Source organism: Myxine glutinosa, chromosome 1 (genome assembly GCF_964187855.1).
Source record: "Myxine glutinosa chromosome 1, kmMyxGlut1.1, whole genome shotgun sequence".
NCBI lineage: Eukaryota > Metazoa > Chordata > Myxini > Myxiniformes > Myxinidae > Myxine > Myxine glutinosa.
The window spans coordinates 112,999,611-113,021,105 of record NC_136261.1 but is presented as its reverse complement, the minus strand read 5'-3'; the positions used below and the strand labels follow the sequence as shown (position 1 = coordinate 113,021,105).

General features: G+C 46.9%; 1 protein-coding gene and 1 non-coding gene across 3 annotated transcripts in view; one reads left to right on the top strand and one right to left on the bottom strand.

Annotated features, from left to right (window-relative positions):
• Positions 1-1,620: 1,620 nt before the first annotated feature.
• TRNAL-CAG (transfer RNA leucine (anticodon CAG)) lies at positions 1,621-1,703 on the bottom strand. The gene has a single exon. It is a non-coding gene; the product is annotated as a tRNA-Leu (tRNA).
• Positions 1,704-2,042: 339 nt separating this feature from the next.
• The window catches only part of SMURF2 (SMAD specific E3 ubiquitin protein ligase 2), a 102,910-nt gene continuing 83,457 nt past the window's right edge, over positions 2,043-21,495 (top strand). The window contains exon 1 of one of the 2 annotated variants that reach the window (XM_078776163.1): positions 2,043-2,128. In XM_078776163.1, the coding sequence (XP_078632289.1) occupies positions 2,077-2,128 (52 nt within the window). In that variant the 5' untranslated portion in view covers positions 2,043-2,076. Of the gene's footprint in view, positions 2,129-2,182; positions 2,288-21,495 lie in introns of those variants that run through there. The other variant, XM_078776169.1, reaches the window with a different exon arrangement.

The window sequence follows — 21,495 nt, the reverse complement described above, 5'->3', positions numbered from 1 at the left end:
TGACCGATGACGTAATCATTAACATATTTTATTCCACATGGAGAGTTCTTGACAATGAGCCATGTCTCAATTTTTTCTATTCAGCACTTTCGGAGATGTGGAGGTGCAAAGCTTTTCAGTTTTTCCAAGATGGCGGCCGAACCACGTGACCGATGACGTCATCATGAACATAATTTATTCCCCATGGAGAGTTCTTTACAATGAGCCATGTCTCAATTTTTTCTATTCAGCACTTTCAGAGATATGGAGGTGCAAAGTTTTTCGTTTTTTCCAAGATGGCGGCCGAACCACGTGACTGATGACATCATCATTAACATACTTTATTCTCCATGGAGAGTTCTTTACAATCAGCCATGTCTCAATTTTTTCTATTCAGCACTTCCGGAGATATGGAGGTGCAAAGTTTTTCGGTTTTTCCAAGATGGCGGCCGAAACACGTGACCGATGACGTCATAAATTGGGCACAGTCTATTCCAGGGCAAGACGAATATGTGTGCGAAGTTTGGCGATTCTCCGTGCAACGGTGTAGATGCAGTGCTGCAAACAGACAGACAAACAGACAGACAGACAGACAGACAGACAAATGAAAAATCGGTCAGAGACCGAGGACTTGCCGGAATTTACTTTATCGGCCATTTAGGACAAATATGGCGGCCGAACCACGTGACCGATGACGTAATCATTAACATATTTTATTCCACATGGAGAGTTCTTGACAATGAGCCATGTCTCAATTTTTTCTATTCAGCACTTTCGGAGATGTGGAGGTGCAAAGCTTTTCAGTTTTTCCAAGATGGCGGCCGAACCACGTGACCGATGACGTCATCATGAACATAATTTATTCCCCATGGAGAGTTCTTTACAATGAGCCATGTCTCAATTTTTTCTATTCAGCACTTTCAGAGATATGGAGGTGCAAAGTTTTTCGTTTTTTCCAAGATGGCGGCCGAACCACGTGACTGATGACATCATCATTAACATACTTTATTCTCCATGGAGAGTTCTTTACAATCAGCCATGTCTCAATTTTTTCTATTCAGCACTTCCGGAGATATGGAGGTGCAAAGTTTTTCGGTTTTTCCAAGATGGCGGCCGAAACACGTGACCGATGACGTCATAAATTGGGCACAGTCTATTCCAGGGCAAGACGAATATGTGTGCGAAGTTTGGCGATTCTCCGTGCAACGGTGTAGATGCAGTGCTGCAAACAGACAGACAAACAGACAGACAGACAGACAGACAGACAAACAAACGAACAGATCAACATACTTGCCGGAATTTTTTCCGGCAAGTAACAAACGAACAGATCAACATACTTGCCGGAATTTTTTCCGGCAAGTAACAAACAGATCAACATACTTGCCGGAAAATTTTTTCCGGCAAGTAACAAACGAACAGATCAACATACTTGCCGGAAAATTTTTTCCGGCAAGTAATGACACCCAAGAAGTAGGATCATTGGGGGGGTGCACGGTAGGCCCCTCTGGCCCACGGACTATATATTTTTTAACATATTTGTATGAGCTTTACATATTTTAAATATTATGAGTAAAAAATTGGGAAATACGTAACTTCAAGAAGAAGTTTACGATGGTGTTTTTTGTAATTAAAATAAATACATGTCAGGAGTGGGATTCGAACCCACGCCTCCAGGGGAGACTGCGACCTGAACGCAGCGCCTTAGACCGCTCGGCCATCCTGACACCATACAAACCGTATAAATCATTCTAATTGTTATTGACGAGTATATAATTACCCAAATAACTGAGTTATTTCATGGATTTGACAATATAACTTACTGATTATGTCCATAAAGACATCAATAGAAAAGTACCATCGTATAAAATAACGTTATATTCTTCCCCTCAACTCCACAGTGTTTACAATATCTACTATCACTTCAGTATTACTAGTAGTCAATCTAACTCTCGTTCCCTCTGATACAAACACCAGATATCCATCTCCAAAGTTTAATGATCATTCCCTTGTTCCAAGGAAAACACTTAATTCTTCAATCCCCTCCCCCCTTCTCCCCTCCTTCAGATCCGGGTACCAGCCGCGCCTGCTGGCGGCGCCATGTCCGCTCCGGGTTCGCGGAGGAACGGCACCTCAAGGATACGATTGACAAGTAAGTTCGGTTCGAGAAACGTTCGGCCGTTGTGGGAGTTTTGTGTCCACCGAGGCTGGATCCTAACTTCAAGCTTTTTACCTCACTTCACGCCCGGAGACGAGCGCGATCCGTGTCTGGGACGCGGATCTGCCTGACGGTCTAGCTAGTCGAGCGCCGGTAAGTGTCGCGCCTCGGCTTGGTGCTACTAGGCCTACAAGTTAACCTCGGCTGTGGCTCCCTTTTATCGCCGTGGTGATCGCGATGCTCGACATTACTTCGTTCCTGATGTTTGAATCTGTTGGGCTTCCCCTTTTGTCTCCACCACGTTGAGTTTTAATTTGGCCTGCTCTCGGTTTGTTACGATTCTGGACAAAAAGATCCCCATTCCTGTGTCCTCAAGGTATATAACTATAAGATGATATACCCCCCCCCCACCCCCTCTCCTCCCACCCCCTCTCCTCGCACCCCTCCACCCCCTCTCCTCCCACCCCCTCCACCCCCTCTCCTCCCACCCCCTCCACCCCCTCTCCTCCCACCCCCTCCACCCCCTCTCCTCCCACCCCCTCCACCCCCTCTCCTCCCACCCCTCCACCCCCTCTCCTCCCACCCCCTCCACCCCCTCTCCTCCCACCCCCTCCACCCCTCTCCTCCCACCCCCTCCACCCCTCTCCTCCCACCCCCTCCTCCCATGGCTGGTGTTTCGTATCTCAAAGGCTTTCCAATGACTGCAGAATCAATGGGTTCACAACACTGGTGGAGAATGTGTTCACCAGGGGAGTGTGGGGGACGTGGGATGGTCATTGTAGAGGGGTGTGGGAGGGGGTGCAGTACATTGGATATTCAACTGAGGGGGGGGGGGGGCGGGATATGGCACGTTCACTTAGGGAGTGTGGGCGACGTAGGATGGTCGGGGGGGGGGGGCGGGGTGAGTATATCAGATGTTCACCTGAAGAGGGAGGGGTGGAGGGGATATGGCATGTTGACATGGGGGATGTGGAATGGTCATGGGGATATTCACGTCGGATATTCACCTGAGGGGGGGGGGGGGGGGGGCGGCAGAGGTGTACATAGAATGTTCACCTGAGAGAGGAGGATGTAATGTGTTCCTTGGAGAGTATGGGGGATGTAGGATGGTCTTGGCGGAAGGGGGGTTGGGAGGTACATATGATGTTCACCTGAAAGGGGGGGAGGGATTTAGCATGTTCACCTCGGCAGGGCGTGGGACATATCACTTTCACCTCGGGGGGTGGGGGGGGTGTGGGGGAGCAGGGGGACGTCACGTAGCTTCTATAGAGGGTTTCAGCACAGAGCGACTGGAGTCCCTCGTAGGATTGCGAGATTAAACTGTAAGGAGTGAAGGAGACAATTGTGTACGTTCAAAGTGAGGTGATTGTGAGGGGATATCATGGAGATGTTTAAGATGATGAAGGGTGTGGACAAGATGTGTGCAGAAGAGTTTTGCAGCAGAATGGGCATTAAGTGGACCAGGGGCCACAGTCTCCGAGTGAAGACAGTATTGATTGGCAGGGAGGTCTTTCACTCGGAGAATAATTAATGCATGAAATGGTTTCCCTGAAAAGGTAGTGGTCGCAGAGGGGTTAGATAGGTTTAAATTTGAGTTGGATAGGTAATTAGAAGCATTGGGGTGATGTAAGGTAGTTGTAAGGTAGATGGACTTTGGGAGGAATGATAGGTACTTTGTATCGGTATGGATCAGTGATTGTGATGTCTGTGAGACGGTCTCGTCAAAAGATGAGTCTGCTGTCTGTGTTTCTTCAATCTTCACATGATAACCATGATCTCACCTCCAGCCAACTCTAATCCCCACCCATAACCCTAACAAACCTAACAACCCTAATGTTACGGATTCGGCCCTAATTATTGTTGATATTATTATTATTGTTGGTTCTCAGTAAGGGTTATTGTGGTTAAAAGGTTTAAAAGCGCTCATGACAAAAATGATGCCGGAAATCGGATAGGGCACCGGAAGAGAGGGAACGAAGAAGAAGAGCGTGTGAGGCAGAGGTGAAACGAGGCGTTTTGTAACAGCTCCGCATCCAGCGTGGTCGAGCGTCCATGGAGAGTGAACTTTGAGTCCTGGAAAGGAATCTCGTGCGATCGTTGATATCGCTGGTGTCGTGGAAAAGCCTGCGAAGCCAGGTACAGGTGGGAGATTCCGGGGAATCTTCACCTAGCGGCTGCGGCCCGAGGAAGAACCGACCGCCATTTCGGGGACCTTGCGCGTCGTTCGCGGACCCTTGGTTAGTCGCGTCCGCTGGTCCCGCCCTCTGGTGGTTTGCCGAGGATGTGTGTGCGCGACAGCGGCCTTTGAAGAATACGGTGTGGTTCGCGACTGCACGGTGTATGTGCACGTTTGGATAGCGTCTTTGGGATTCCTCTTTCCACCGCCAATTGGGGTTGGCTGGGACCACGTGACGGTCCCCGCCTTACCTACATCTCCTTACCCGCCTCATCGCCATCGTCTCTTTGCCGGGAGCACCGTTGTGTTCTAGAGACATTGAGAAGGGCTCTGCTTCAGTCCCTGGGGGTGCAATGAGTCTGAGCTAGGGTACCATTTTAAGATCGGATTGCAGGGTTGATTGCCCCCATTGTTGTATGGTGCTTTTTGTGTGCTTTTAATATATTGTTTGTTCATAACCCTTGGTGTGGTTTCATTATTGGTTAATTTCAACCAAGGATAACATATCTTTCTGCCGTGGCTCATCTCGGGGTTCGGAGGTATACCGAGACCAGGAAGTCGGGGACGAACACATAACACAACCCTAACCCTAACAACTCTAACAACCCTAACTCTAACAACCCTAACTCTAACAACCCTAACTCTAACAACCCTAACTCTAACAACCCTAACTCTAACAACCCTAACAACCCAACCCAAATCTTAATAACCCAAACCCTAACCCTGAAAAAACAACCCTAACCCTGAAAAAACAACCCTAACCCTGAAAAAACAACCCTAACCCTAAAAAAACCAATCTTTTTATCAAAATAATGAAGTATGTGTGACGATCACCCTGGTGATATCCCTAAGCCTGCTGCACCATTTCTATTCCTCTTCTTCTTCTTCTTCCTCTTTTACTACTTCCTCTTCTACTTCTTCCTCTTCTACTTCTTCTTCTTCCTTCTATACTTCTTCTTCCTCTGCCTTTGCTTCTTCTTCTTCCTCTTCCTCTCCCTCTTCTACGTATTTCTTCTCCCTCTTCCCTTGCTTCTTCTCCTGCTTCTTCTTCTTCTTCCCTTTCTTCTTCCTCTTACCTTTCTTCTTCTTCGACTACTCCTCCTCGTCTATTCTTCTTGTCCTTTGTCTCCCACCCTTCAGCAGTGCAACTACATTGGATTAATATGGTGTTGATGTTAGTGCGGCCATAACGAGCCAAATTTCCCCTGTGTTGAAGTTCCTCCTTGTGTTTCTTTGTGATATTTCATGATTCCTTCGTGCGAGGGTGTGGGAAAGGAACACTAGGTGAGACTAGTCATGGTCTTTGTCAGCAATTCTAATTGGAAGTTTTTTCATAAGCTGTGCGAAGTAAAGTGAAATTCACATTTTTCGTGTGAGCCTCTTTTGCTCTGATGAAGAGTTTATGCCCGAAACTATGGTTGGCATTCCTTCATCTTTCTTTTTTAGGCACACTCAAGCAGTTCTCAAAATGGACCAACAATGACGAACGTCTCTTTCATTGTGGTTCACTTGTTCGTAACTCATAATTTATAGTCATACAAACTATTTCTTTACCGCTTATGGTGTTGGATTGCGGCCTAAAAAGAAAAGGTTGCCTTTGTCAGTATTTTGGTCTCCAAAGTAACGAACACACAAACACACACACTATTTAATAATGATAATTTGCATGATTATGGATGTAAAGTGAAACACAAAATGGACCTGTTGATGAAATACACCCTGGGAGCTGGATTTGAACATTAAACCTGACCCATGATTTTATTACCCCAATTGACCCTTCCTAACCCAACCGTCCCAGTGGCGGATTGCAGTCTTCTCCTCCCTCTGTTTGTCGGTCTCTGTCTCTGTCTTTGTCTCTGTCTCTTTCTCTTTATGTGTATGTATCTTCATGTGTCTGTCTCTTCATGTGTGTCTGTCTACATGTGTGTCTGTCTACATGTGTGTCTGTCTACATGTGTGTCTGTCTCTTTCTCTTTATGTGTTTATCTCTTCATGTGTATGTTTCTTCATGTCTCTGTCTCTTCATGTCTCTGTCTCTTCATGTCTCTGTCTCTTCATGTGTCTGTCTCTTCATGTGTCTGTCACTTCATGTGTGTCTGTCTCTTCATGTGTGTCTGTCTCTTCATGTGTGTCTGTCTCTTCATGTGTGTCTGTCTCTTCATGTGTGTCTGTCTCTTCGTATGTGTCTGTCTCTTTGTATGTGTCTGTCTCTTTCTCTTTATGTCTCTGTCTTTTCATGTCTCTGCCTTTTCATGTCTCTGTCTCTTTGTGTGTGTCTGTTTCTTTGTGTGTGTCTGTCTCTTTGTGTCTGTCTGTCTCTTTGCGTGTGTGTCTGTCTCTTTGCATGTGTGTCTGTCTCTTTGCGTGTGTGTCTGTCTCTTTGCGTGTGTGTCTGTCTCTTTGCGTGTGTCTGTCTCTTTGCGTGTGTGTCTGTCTCTTTGCGTGTGTGTCTGTCTCTTTGCGTGTGTGTCTGTCTCTTTGCGTGTGTGTCTGTCTCTTTGCGTGTGTGTCTGTCTCTTTGCGTGTGTCTGTCTCTTTGCGTGTGTGTCTGTCTTTGCGTGTGTGTCTGTCTCTTTGCGTGTGTGTCTGTCTCTTTGCGTGTGTGTCTGTCTCTTTGCGTGTGTGTCTGTCTCTTTGCGTGTGTGTCTGTCTCTTTGCGTGTGTGTCTGTCTCTTTGCGTGTGTGTCTGTCTCTTTGCGTGTGTGTCTGTCTCTTTGCGTGTGTGTCTGTCTCTTTGCGTGTGTGTCTGTCTCTGCGTGTGTGTCTGTCTATTTGCGTGTGTGTCTGTCTCTTTGCGTGTGTGTCTGTCTCTTTGCGTGTGTGTCTGTCTCTTTGCGTGTGTGTCTGTCTCTTTGCGTGTGTGTCTGTCTCTTTGCGTGTGTGTCTGTCTCTTTGCGTGTGTGTCTGTCTCTTTGCGTGTGTGTCTGTCTCTTTGCGTGTGTGTCTGTCTCTTTGCGTGTGTGTCTGTCTCTTTGCGTGTGTGTCTGTCTCTTTGCGTGTGTGTCTGTCTCTTTGCGTGTGTGTCTGTCTCTTTGCGTGTGTGTCTGTCTCTTTGCGTGTGTGTCTGTCTCTTTGCGTGTGTGTCTGTCTCTTTGCGTGTGTGTCTGTCTCTTTGCGTGTGTGTCTGTCTCTTTGCGTGTGTCTGTCTCTTTGCGTGTGTGTCTGTCTCTTTGCGTGTGTGTCTGTCTCTTTGCGTGTGTGTCTGTCTCTTTGCGTGTGTGTCTGTCTCTTTGCGTGTGTGTCTGTCTCTTTGCGTGTGTGTCTGTCTCTTTGCGTGTGTGTCTGTCTCTTTGCGTGTGTGTCTGTCTCTTTGCGTGTGTGTCTGTCTCTTTGCGTGTGTGTCTGTCTCTTTGCGTGTGTGTCTGTCTCTTTGCGTGTGTGTCTGTCTCTTTGCGTGTGTGTGTCTCTTTGCGTGTGTGTCTGTCTCTTTGCGTGTGTGTCTGTCTCTTTGCGTGTGTGTCTGTCTCTTTGCGTGTCTCTGTCTCTTTGCGTGTCTCTGTCTCTTTGCGTGTCTCTGTCTCTTTGCGTGTCTCTGTCTCTTTGCGTGTCTCTGTCTCTTTGCGTGTCTCTGTCTCTTTGCGTGTCTCTGTCTCTTTGCGTGTCTCTGTCTCTTCGTGTGTGTCTCGATCCGTGTATGTGTCGTTGGTTGTTATCTCCATTTGCTGGTTTCAGGAGGTGGAACGGCGTCCTCCCAGGACCCAACGTATCCACCTCCCCTTCAGTAAGGGATCACAGTTCATGGACTAAGCTGTTCAACTTTTTCAGTGTTTTGTTCCAAGGGCTCTTTTCAGGATCGTCTCCGAACCCCGGATTTCCTCCAGTTGTAGTTTATTTGTGGTAATATTCCTGGGGATGGTTTTAACATCTTAGTGAGGTTCTTCTTTATCATTCCTGTTGCTCCAATTATCACTGGTATAATTTTGACGTTCTTCAGCTTCCAAGATCTCTTGAACTCGTTTTTGAGGTCCTGTTATTTGGTCATTTTCTTGATTTCTGCGTTGTTTTGGCCAAAATTGTTGGGTACTGATTGTTACGGATTCATCACTTCTGCCTTTGTTGTTATTATATACTTATAGGATTTTTAGTTTCAGGTAATGTTGTTGGTAACATTTCTGTGCGAAATGGAGATGACTGTAGTAAAAGGTAAAAATAAATGTTTGTGAAGGAAAAAGGAAAACGCGGCAAAGAAACCGGAAGAGGAGAGAGGAGGAGAGAGGAGTAGATCGGAGGGAGAGGAGACGGCCATGAGAGAGATACAGCCGTGAGTCGCATCGAGGCTGTGAGCGGACATTTTTGATATTGGTCGTGAATGAGTTGAGGTTTCCTGTGAAAAGGATTGCCCGTGGATCGTCCGAATATTGCGATTGCAATTAAACCTGTGTCTCAGGTTTTATCACCAGCGTGAGTTGTTGTTGGCGGGAAAGCAAGAGCCTCCATTATAGGCTGATCGGCCATTTTTTTTTCCTCCAAGAGGCCGTCCGCCTGGTGCTTCCTGTTTTGTCGTTGGGATTCCCATATCGACATCATCGTGTGGATCGCCGTTGGTTCCCATATCGGCTCAATACCCATATCGACCTCACCTCGTAACTCCTCGTTTGCAGAGCGCCGATAACTGCCTGTTCTTGTCGTTCTGCATGACTTTGACCTTCAGAGTATTCAGCTCTGCGTCGGTGCAACGATGAGGCGTGCTGCCAGTTTTACTTTTTGTGCACCGCACCTTTCCTATGCCATCTCCAGGGTCCAGGCGCTGCATAACGTCATTGCCGGGCACCGAAGGGGGCTCGGCAATGACGCACGCTGAAAGGGAGTACGTACTCAGTTTTCACTCTGGTTGTTTGTTTTCTTGTTTTCTTTCTTGTTTGTCCGGGCGATATCTCAACCATCCTTTGGGCTAGGAAGCTGAAATTTAGGCACAATAGTGAGCAGGTACTTTGTCAAAAACTATATTTTTTGTTTTTTGATTAATCAATTAATTGATGAGTTATTTAATTATTAGCGATTAATTAAGGACTTATACATTTCCTTTCTCTTCTGGCCATTATCTCAGGCACCTTTTGAGTTAGGAAGATGATATTTGGACATGCCAATGACCAAGTGATTTGGCTGCAAAGGCTATTTTTGATTTATTGATGAATCAATTAATCGATTAATTATTTAATTATTCGATTAATGGCTAAAAAATTTTTTTTTTTTTTAAGTTACAGATTCTGATGAAATGGTGGTGGTTTATGTGTTCTATTAGCGAATTGATTAATTATTTCATTTTTTAATGATTATTATTTATCTATTTTCATTCTTAATTATTTATTTATTTTATTTCTTATCTGGCAAATATCTCAGGCACCTTTTGAGCTTGGAAGCTGATAGTTGGACATGACAATGACCAAGTGATTTGTCTGTAAAGGGTATTTTGGATTTATTGATTAATCAATTCATCGATTAATTATTTATTGATTAATAAATTAATTTTCTATTAATAACTTATTTAATTAAATTTCTAAAAGACACATCTTCGGATGAAGCACTTGTCGTTTAGTAAATGCTATTAGCCAATTGCTTAAGAAAATATTTTATGACAATCTTTTATTGATTTTAATTATGCAATTAATCAATCAATTATAATTATTGTTCACCTCTCCCTCCCAATACAGTCTCTATGAGCTGCACAGCGGTACTGCCGGGCGCCATAGGTGCCCCGGCAATGCCGCGCTGGAGGATATTTAATTATTTGGCATGGGGGCGGTGTACTTTGAATGTATCTGTACTTGTTGTACACCGCACCTTTCCTCTGCCATCTCCAGGCGCTGCATAACGTCATTGCCGGGCACCGAAGGGGGCTTGGCAGTGACGCACGCTGAAATGGAGTACTCAGTTTTCACTCTGGTTGTTTTCTTGCTTTCTTGTTTGTTTTCTTGCTTGTTTTTCCAGGCGATATCTCAGCCATCCTTTGAGCTAGGAAGCTGAAATTTCGGCACAATAGTGAGCAAGTACTTTGTCAAAAACAGTATTTTTTTGTTTTTTGATTAATCAATCAATTGATGTTATTGAATTATTAGCGATTAATTAAGTACTTTTTTTTTTTTTTTTTTTTTTTTTTGTATACAAGATCGAGGCTCGTGAAAGAGCGAACATTAATCACACACAAAGACAAACCGACACATAAAAGATATAACATCGGGAGCGGTAGACAAGATGGGGAGAGAGGGGGAAGGACACAAACACAACATTTGAGAGCAGGGACCGAGAGACATGGAGACATCGAGAGATCTGAGAGAGGGCGAGGGCTTTGGGGGGGGGGGCATGGGAAGGGGGCGGTGGGAGAGGTATAAAACATATGGACACTGCCAGGACTTCCAGGAAAGAAGTTGGAATTTCAAACAAGGTGGATCTGGGGTGAATTAGCGGGGGTAGAAAAGATCAAGGTTTTGGATGGGGGAAGATAAGAGATGGTGGTGAACAGCTGTTTTAAAGACCTGGAGGGAAGAGTGGGATTGAAGGGAGTGAGGGAGTTTGTTCCAGAGGCGGGAGAAAAGAGGAATGAAAGAGTGAAGGTGAGCAGAGAGCCGAGATTTCGGCAGTTTAACCATCAGAGGGTTGCTGGCAGATCTTGTGCGACCTGTAGGAATATTTGGGGGACAGAGCACAGAGAGAGCTGGGGGTGCAAGGCCGGAGAGGAGTCGGTAGAAGACAGAAAGACCACCTACCTGCCTGCGGTGAGTGAGTGAAAGTACTTAGACAGTACTTAGACATTTCCTTTCTCTTCTGGCCATTATCTGTCACCTTTTGAGTTAGGAAGATGATATTTGGACATGCCAATGACCAAGTGATTTGGCTGCAAAATATATTTTTGATTTATTGATTAGCATTTCATTGATTAATTATTTATTGATTCATCAATTAATTATTTAATTTTTTTATTAATGCCTTATTTAATTAAATTTCTGAAAGATACATCTTCGGATGAAGCACTCGTGGTTTAGTTATGCTATTAGCCAATTGATTAAGAAAATGAATGAATGAATTATCGTTTTAAGGCCATTTTCCCCACTAGAGTGGGGGTTAGCCTTGCGGGCCCCATGGCAATCATGGTTCCCTGTTTGAGGCAATGTTTTTATGGCCGGATGCCCTTCCTGACGCCAACCCTCAGTCGCCTCTTACGATGCGCAGGGATACGGTGTACCTATTCTAAACCGGGGTACACACCGGGACAATTGATTAAGAAAATATTTTATGATAATCTTTTCTTGATTTTAATTATGCAATTAATCAATCAATTATTGTGCACCTCTCCCTCCAAATACAGTCTCGATGAGCTGCACGGCACGCCCCGGCAATGCTGCGCTGGAGGATATTTAATTATTTGGCATGGGGGCGGTGTACTTTGAATGTATCTGTACTTGTTTTTATTATTATCGTGAAATTGCAGTGTTGGGATGTCTGGTCTCATTTCGCCATCAGCACAACAACCGTTGGATTTAGGCGTGAACCGAGTCCCATGATTGTTTACGCCTGCATTTTGAATTCGACCTACTCGACCAATCAGCAATTCTGGAGGCTGTGCCCCTGTGCGTACACGATCTTGTTGTGGCCGTGTGCATGTTTCCATGCATAAACACAAACTGGACCTATTCAGATTTCACCTTTGAACTTTTTGCAAAACTACCAACTGCAAAACTACCAATGTTCTTTCTCCCTTTTGACTTCTTATTGAAATATTCCATCTGCCAACATTACTGTAAGATAGATAACAAAAAAAATGCAAACTGTAATTTATTCATTTTCACTTTGTGCAATTGTAAAAATGTAAGCATCAGCAAAAATCAGTAAAAAGAATGCAACATTTCTGCCAGGTGTACATTGCAGCACACGGTAGCAAATAGGGGGGAGGGGAGGATTAGGATGGGGCCACTTCATTGGTGACTTGTCTACGAGGCAAAACATAACTCGGTACCATTGAGTATGTATCTGGTTTTGTTTTCTTCTTTCAAAGAAGTTCATTTTTAAAGCCTTTTGAACGTTGAGGGAGATTGACTAACCAATTTGAATTTCACTGAGCTGGGTTGGCTTAACTTGATCTGATTTATCCTCTTGGCATTCACTGTGGAAGCCAGGAAATCTAGCGGCTTTGATTTGCTAACTTGATTTTTTTAAAGTTGCAGTAATTTAACTTTGACACTCTGTCTATGTCCCTATTTTGTATGAAGCCATCTTTGGTAGTGCATTCCTCGAGGCTACTAACAATGTTTATCATGCACGCTCTACTTGTCAAATGTGGGGCATAAGAAAGCATAAGTAAAATGCCATGATAGAAAAAAAAAAAAAAAAAGGCCGCTTTTTATTCTTGCCCCGATTGAAAGAGCTCAATAAATTAAGGTCACGTTTCTTATCAACAAAGATATCACAGCACACCCTCAGTTTATATTGGTAACTTAATTCATTTTACACAATTCAAAGTACTGATCCTTGGTTCATACTGGATTACAAAATTTCCCTACTCGGGGAGGGGGACACCCCCTTCTCAGACTCTCCTCAACACACTTCCACCCCCCTTCACCCCTCCTCTCTCCTTCACCCTCCCCCCTCACCCCTCCTCGCCCCTTAACCCCACCCCCTTCACCTCCCCCCCCACACCCTCCCGGACATTCCTACCCCTTCCAGACGCTTCATCCCTTCCTGGACCCTCCATCCCCTCCCAGATCGTCATCCTGTGCTCACAGACCCCCACGCCCCCATCCACCCCAAAACCCTTGAATCTTCCCCATCCACCCCCCCCCCCCCCACCACACCTCCCATCCTCCCACTCCCCTGTGCCACACTTTATACCAGATGTCTCGCTGAAAACCATGGTCTATACCGTTACAAAGGCCCATGTCGTGATCGTTACAAAGCTTCGCATTCTTCATCCAAGTGTTTAACTGACTATTTTTGAATGCAGCAGGATGTTGAGTCACGTGGTCCAACTGCCATACCGCCATCTAATGCAGGGCGTTACTTCCTCTTTACCGTTCAACAAATTGGGGCAGTATTATAATTTTCCCATAGGTTTGTATTAATTTGAAGCAACCTTTACTTAATAATTATAAATTTCCCATAAGTATGGATTAATTAGAAGCAACTTTTACACAATTTATTGTCTCCAAGGATTATTTCCATGTTTCAGGGGGAATTAAACAGACAGCCTTACCCAATTATTATTATTATTATTATTATTATTATTATTATTATTATTATTATTATTATTAAATACACTGTGTAAAGTATATAAAGTATCGGCTAACCCCCGCTCTAGCAGGGAAAATGGCCTTAAAGTGTGTGTGTGTGTGTGTGTGTGTGTGTGTGTGTGTGTGTGTGTGTGTGTGTGTGTGTGTGTGTGTGTGTGTGTGTGTGTGTGTGTGTGTGTGTGTGTGTGTGTGTGTGTGTGCGCACACTGTATAAAGTATTGTGAAATTCCAAAATAATCATATTTCTTAACAGCAAATATGTTTTTGAAAAGAAATGCAGGAGTGTATGAAGTAACAGTCTGTTGCCTTATACACCGCCAAGGCTCAATTTTTTATTTTTTTTGTCCAAATGAAAAAGATTATAATTTTCCTGTAGGTTTGGATGAATTTGAAGCAACTTTTACTTCATTTTTTTTCTCTCCCAGAAGCGTTTCTGTGTTTCAGAGAGGGACAGACAGATAGACAGCATTAGCCGATTATATATTGTTGCGGATCTCCGATGTCGGCTCTCCCCTTAGCAAGGGGGGGGGGGGGGGGTTAATCCCCTTGTGTCTTATCTGGTCGACACGACCCTTGGGGTTATGACGTTACTTCTGGACGACGTTAACTAGGGTTGTAAGCCGTCTTCTTATTACCTACTTATTAACGCCGCCCAGTAAGCGAGGAAATAACTCCCGCTCAAACCACGGATATGATGGGATATGCCGAGCGGATAGCAATCCGCGATCCGAGCTCTTAACAGGTGACTAGACCCGATTATAGCGGTTCCGAATCGTGCCACGCTTACCCAATGAGAGAAAAGACTGATGCGATCGGATAAGAGGAAACCCGGAAAATAGGAAGAACAAAGCAATTTATTACAAATGTACAGAAGGAAGAGGAAACGAAAGAAATGTACAAGGAAGAGGAAGAAGCAGATACACAGGGCAATCTTAATTACAGGCTTAACTTATTCCCTGGACAAACGGGGCCGTCTCACACACACAGACACTCACACGGGGATTGTAGAGGAACAGGTTGATGGTCACCAGCGCGTCCAGGCTCCAGTCCGGCTCCGGTTCAGGCTCCGGTCCAGCGGACGAAACCCGGCAGGCAGCTCTGCGTGTATCGTGACGTGAACGGACAGTTATAATGACGGGGGGGGGGGGGGGGGGGAGGCTGGTACTAGCGTACATAATAGGCGCACGACCCACGCCAAACGCCCCCTCTCCAATGTCCTTCTTTGAACTCCCAATGCCAGCGAGCCCTCTTTGATCACACGCATATACTCTCGCGTTCTTCGTAATCACGACAGTCCTTGGCCGTCCTTCTTTAATCAGCGCCAGCGAGTAAGTCCTCTCAAATGTGCGCTCCCAATAAGTACTTTACCAAGCGCCTTCCAACAAGTCCTCTTTTAATCAATCTTTCACTTGAGTGCTTAGCGAGAGTCCTCTGAGAGTCCTTTCAAAAGCCAACCTTCCACTGAGTCCTGTAAAAGGGCTTTGTGCGCTCGCTTTTATAATACAGCCAGCGATCGCTCCGCCAGCCCAAAAGCCACGCCTATCAGGCGATGTTACTTCAGCCTTGGTTGGCTGGTTAAGGCTTACCGGCCCCGCCCTGATGGCTGGGTGACGTGGCTACACCTTCTTCCTGGCGCTCTGCCCCTTTTTCAGGGCCTCACCTCGTGGCTTATGGCGGCGTTTGGGCGGAAGCCCAGCGAGGTTGCGAGCAGCTAAGGCAGAGATTAGCGGGGGCAAGGGCGCAAGGGTACACGTAATCACAAGGCAATGCGACATGAAGGGCGCGGGAGAGCGTGCTGAGAAAAGCTCGTCCCTACTCGTACGTCACTCCCCATGTCAGCCTACACTACCCTTGCCCTTCCCCGTATTTACACAATTTACAAATCCGTCTCTACCCGTCTTGTCCCCCATATCTTCCCTAATGCCAAATTCGTCATCAATCCCTCCTAAGGAAGAAGAGATGGAATACCCACAATGTCTCACCCACGTCAAGATGCGTCTTTACCATCCAAACATTTGCCAAAGCCTGGTGTGGAGTCATATCACCCTCGGTGAGTGGATGCGGATGGTGCGAAGAGACTTTCATCCTAGCTATCTATCTATAATTCCATTAATCTCTGTGTGTATGTGTGTTTGTATGTGTGTTTGTATGTGTGTATGTGTGTATGTGTGTATGTTTGTCTGTGACCGCTGTTTCTCGACAACCACGGGTCCGATATACTTTAAACTTGCCAGGTATATTGCTGGGGACCTGAGGATGTGCCTTTTCAAGGTTTCATATTAATCGGACAAGTACTTACCGAGCTATGGCGATTTCTTTACCAAACACTGCAAGCCGTTCGCTTTGGACCAAACCATTGCATGTAAATAGAGGGGGGGGGGGGGGGTTCTGTGGTCGTTGTGAATGGACCAAACCATTCATGTAAATAGAGGGGGGGGGGGGGGGGTTCTGTGGTCGTTACTGCCACGTGGTTTCAAAGTTTTTTTTTGTTGTTGTTTGCACGCATGTTTTTTTGCACCCACGTACGGGCACGCCCTAGGATGTTTACACACACACACCCCTACACAAATTTTTTTTTTTTTTTTTTTTTGGCAAGGAACGGGCACCCACGTACGGGCACGTCCTAGCTTATATATAGTACGGGCATGCCCTAGCCCTAGTACTTCTAAATGACATTAACTCTCTTTAAACTACCCGGGTCTTGCCCTGCCAATCCATTGGCCATCATTACACTATGCGGTTCTAAAAACCAATTCTCATTGCACATACTGTGGTGCTCTACCAATTTTGGGGTCTCACACCCCCCATTTTTCTATACTGTGCCCTCGCACAATTTCGGGGCTGGGTCGTGTGGCTCTCCTAGCAGGTCCTACTTACCTGCGCACCTCCGCCACTGAACGTCGCCACCCGAGCTTGCCTAGCTCCTCACTACCCTAACCTACCTGGGGAAGGCCCTCCCTGGCGCTTACCCCCTCGATGCCCTCTCTGGCATTGGGCTACCTGGGTCCTTCCTCTGGATCCTCGGGCCCCACTGAACTCTACACATCTCTACCGGGCTCCCAGAGCCTACCTGCGTCCTCACCTGGCCGACAGACTACCAGTGGCGGAGTGCTCAATAATCACACGTACTAACAGGCTCACACGCCCAGCCATTCCATACACTTATGCACCCATCCAAGCAATACTCTGCTACTATCCGCACCACAGATGTCAATATCCACCAAAATTTACCTACTCCCTCTACCTACCTTTAAACTACCCTCCCCGGGTATTCGTGAAGGGGTCCATCCTTCCCCCATCCACTCCTTCGCACCATGTACTCCACTCCACTCATTCCACACTCCATTTACTCCACACCATTTATTCCACACAACACTTCTCCACTTGCACACCATGCAAGTCAATCACTCAATACACTTACACATGTCCTCAATACTCCATCCATACACTTTTACACACACACACACACGCACATCTTTCACGAGGATTGCCTCATTAACTCAAATTTTCCCATGCTCAATTCCTCATTTCAACATGCTCACCAGCAAGACTCTCATTCAATTCCTCATTTAATCTAGACCACAAACACAATGCATCATTTAATTTAACTACTCCCTTCTAATACTTGTGCTTCCCGTCATCCCTTATACTAAGCACTCCCTCGTCGTTATCATCCAACTACTCTACTCTACGTCCCCATGACTTGTACAATGTCACTACTTAAACCTCAGTCACCTATGGTCATCTCTAGATCCCTAACCATTATCCAAGCCCTCCCTGGCTAGTTTTCACTGCCAAAACCCCATAAACCTATAGCTCCCTGCCCCAAAAAGGATGCGAGGGATGGTAGAGCTACCATCCCTTTACATCACTATCGCCATTACTATCAGTTGTCCACTATTTCTCAAGCCTCTCGGTGCGCCGTAATACATTTTTGTCACAGCTCGGCTTCGAAAAGCCGAGCAATGCGTGCGATGGTCAGTCTCCTGTAGGTTGGGTCCGTCCGGCATTTTCGATTCTGGGGAGGAGGCATACTCGGGCCGAGGTTCCATGGTCCATCCCGGCCCAGAGCCTTTCGGTCTCCTTCCCGATGACCCAACCTCGGCCCGGTCGGAACACCGCGCCCGCCAGGGGGCGAAGGTCCGACCTGGCCTTTCTCCCCCGGAATTGCGCCGGTCGCTGCTACAACGCGGCACCGACCATACAGGGCGGAGCCCGGCCCGAATCGTGTGTGGCGCTCCATGCAGGAGCACCGCGGCAACGATCCCCGCCGGCCCCCACAGCACTCAAAGAACAACGCGCCCCGAGAGCTCGCGTCGGCTATCCGTCAGCCTAACCGCTGCCCCGGTCAGCGTCAATGCTCGAGTCGCATTCTCACATCCACACCTCCCGACCCTTTTCTCCCTCGCACATCCCACACACTCCATCAATTCCGCCACCGCACTCTCTCTCCGTGCATACTCTCTCGTTCCACACTCAGGTGCACACCACTCATGCGCACTCATTCCTTCCACACACTCCATTACGCACTCCTCTCGCGCACCTGCTTGCGCACTCTCCTCCGGTACGTACTCCATACCACTCATGGGGGTGCACTCTGGCACATACCCACTCAGCGCGCACCTACCCCCGGGTGTGCAATCTCCCGCTGCACACCCAATCACGCGCTCTGGTGTGCATTCCCGCACACACTCCACATCCAACTCAGGTGTGCATCCTCGCACACTCTCTCCATCCATCTCACACTCTGTGTCACACTCACTCCCACTTTCACACTCCGTAACACACTCACTCTTCGGCGCACACTTTTTTCTCACTCGCGCGCCATTTCCTTTCACACAGCGCACCACGGATCTTCCACAAGCGCCCGGTTACGCCGGGATCCCAAGCACGCGAAAAATCTTTTCGCGCCAAACCTTTTCGCGCCATATACAGCCCGGCTTATCTTCGGGATCCTCTTCTCCACACGCACCTGCAAACTTTCCATTTGGTTATGCAGCACGACATCACGATGTGAATCCAAACTTTGCGCGCATTCCATCACTTTCTCCGGTTTAATTCCTATCTCTGCCGTCTCTCCAATTTCAATTTCGACTATAGCTTGACGACCGCTGGTGCACATAAAATAACATTTTCTAATTCTGCGGTCGTCGGCTTTTCTATACCCCGGGTCGCGATTTCTACCCCGGTCCACGTAACCATGCCTTGCTCAGCCTCGCTTTTCCCACGTTCCTCATACCCCGTCGTGTACAAATGCGACCTCCTCGCTCAACATGCGATCAATGGTCTCCCCCATTTTTTCTATACTGTCACCCATTCTGTTCCCAAACCCTTCAATTTGACTTCCCAATTGCTCCCCCATTCTATTTTCCAAATTACTCAACCCGTCTCTCAATCCCCCAATTTGGTTTCCTACTTGCTCACTATTGGCCCTCATTTCTCCCATCTCCTTACTCAATCCCCCAATTTGCTTTCCCAATTGCTCTCCCATTTTGTTCATTTCCCATTTCGATTCTGTCATGCACGCCCTGATTTGTGCCATAAGAAGGTCCATATCTATTGGCGCTGCGGGCTCGGCTCTCTCCGCCACGTGCGAGGCGCCGCCATTTTGTGCGCCTGCAACCCCCAAGTGCCGCACCTTCATTATTTTCCTCCTCCATCTCTCCCAATTGTTCCACTTCTTCCCGGGGGTCCTGGGTTGCCTCTAACTCCTCTTCATCTACCCCCACCGGCATCCGATCGCCTTGGCTATCCATGGCATGATTTAATTTGGGTTTTCTATTAAAATTTTGGGCGCTCGTAATTTTGACCAAATTTGTTCAGATATTTAAAAAGATTTTGTTCGGGTCCCAAATCCCACTCCCCGACACCAATTGTTGCGGCCAATAGCACAATTGGTGTCCAAAATTTGGTCTACTAAATTTAGTTCCTGGTGTTGGGCTAGCGGCTAGGGTGCCGGCTTAGGATCCTAGGATCCTGGGTTCGAATCCCGGTCGATCGCTGAATTAACGCCAGGGGGGTTGACTCAGCCTGTCATCCTTCCGAGGTCGGCTAATTTGAGTACCAGTTCACTGGTAATTCCCTGTTTGTCGTTAAAGGCGGCAAAAAGGGTTGGCGTCAGGAAGGGCATCCGGCCGTAAAACATTGCTTCAAAAAGGGGACCAAAAAACAACAACCACGGTTCCCGAAAAAGGCCAACCCCCGCTTTGCGGGGAAAAAATGGCCTCTAAAGGTGGTTATTTATATATATTATATGTTCCAAATCCCACTCCTGACACCAATTGTTACGGATCTCGGACGTCGGCTCTCCCCTTATCAAGGGGGGTTTAATCCCCTTGTCCTTTTATCTGGCCGACCCGAGTCCTGGAAGTTATAACGTTCCTTCCAGTCGGTGGTAAATAGGGTTGTTGGTCGAGTCTTAGTCCAATTACCTAAGTACTACCACCGGCCGTAAAGCAAGGAGATAACTCCCGCCCGAACCACGGCGTTGGTGGACACGCCGAGCGAAGAGAGCCGCGATTCGGGCCGTTAGCAAGGACTAAACCCGATTCTGAGCGGTTTCTAATCGTGCCACGTTTACCCAATTAGAGAAAAGACGGATGCGATCGGATAAAGAGGAAACCCAGAAAATAGGAGGAACAAAGATTGGTTTATTAACAATTTACAGGAAGGAGAAGAGGAAACGAAAGAATGTACAGGATAGGAAGAGGAAGAAGCAGTTACACAGGGCAGCCTAAAACAGTCTTATTCTTAATACCCAGGACAAACGTACACACTCACACGGGGATTGTAGATGGTTGATGGCCACCAGCGGGTCCAGGCTCCAGCCCGGCTCCGGTCCAGGCTCCGATCCAGGCTCTGGTCCAACGGACGAAACCCGGCAGGCAGCTTCACGTGTAGTTGGAACGTGACCGGACAATTATATAACTGGGGGAAGCTGGTGTCCTATGGCATATGTAATAAATGCACACTCGTGCCAAACGCCCCCTCTCTCCAAGGTCCTTTCGCACAGCGCGTTTCCAACCAGTCCTTTACAACGCCAATCGTACGACACCGTCTTGGACAGTTCTCTCATCAAGCGCGCCGTATATCTCTTCACAAAGGTGCGCTCTCCCGATAAGTCCTCCTTTAATAAGGTCCTCCTTTAATCAGCGCCACTGCATCAGTCTTCCGGTAAGTTCTCTCATCAATCGCGCCGTATATCTCATAAGTCCTTTTGCAACACACGTTTCCCAGTAAGTCCTCCTGAAAGGGCTTTGCGTTCGCGCTTTTATAACGCAACCAAGCGATCGCTCCACGAGCCCCAAAGCCACGCCTGTCGGCGATGTCGCTTCAGCCCTGGTTGGCTGGTTATCGCTTACCGGCCACGCCCTGATGGTGGGTTGATGTGGCCACACCTTCTTCCTGGCACTCCGCCCCCTTTCTCGGGCCTTAGCTCGTGGCTTATGGCGGCGTTGAGTGAGCGCTAAGGCAGCTGCTGCTGGCCGAGACGCGTAACACTTGGGAGGGGCCATGGGCAGACTGGAGCTCGCGTAATGGCGTCGCTTTGAGAGGGAGGCTTGCAAAATGGACGAAATGGACCTACTCCTTATTTGATTGACACAACGCAGATTCAACTATTGGAAACACGGCCTTACCTATACACATACTAATGAAATAACTGAAGTCCTATGGTGGCCTACGTGTTGCTTGTGGCCTACCTATGGGGTGCAACCTTTAACCCTTTAATGTCATATTTATTTACAAGAGTGTGGGTTCTCAAAACCGCAGCAATATATATATATATACAGTATACTATGCGATTACAGATTACAGATAAGATTACAGATACTATATATATATATATATATATATATATATATATATATGGCATAGTGCTGCTTGAGGTGCGAGCGATCATTACATGCCATGCTAAAATATGCCAATTCTGGGGGAATGAACTGGCTGTCTGTCCATTTATCCAT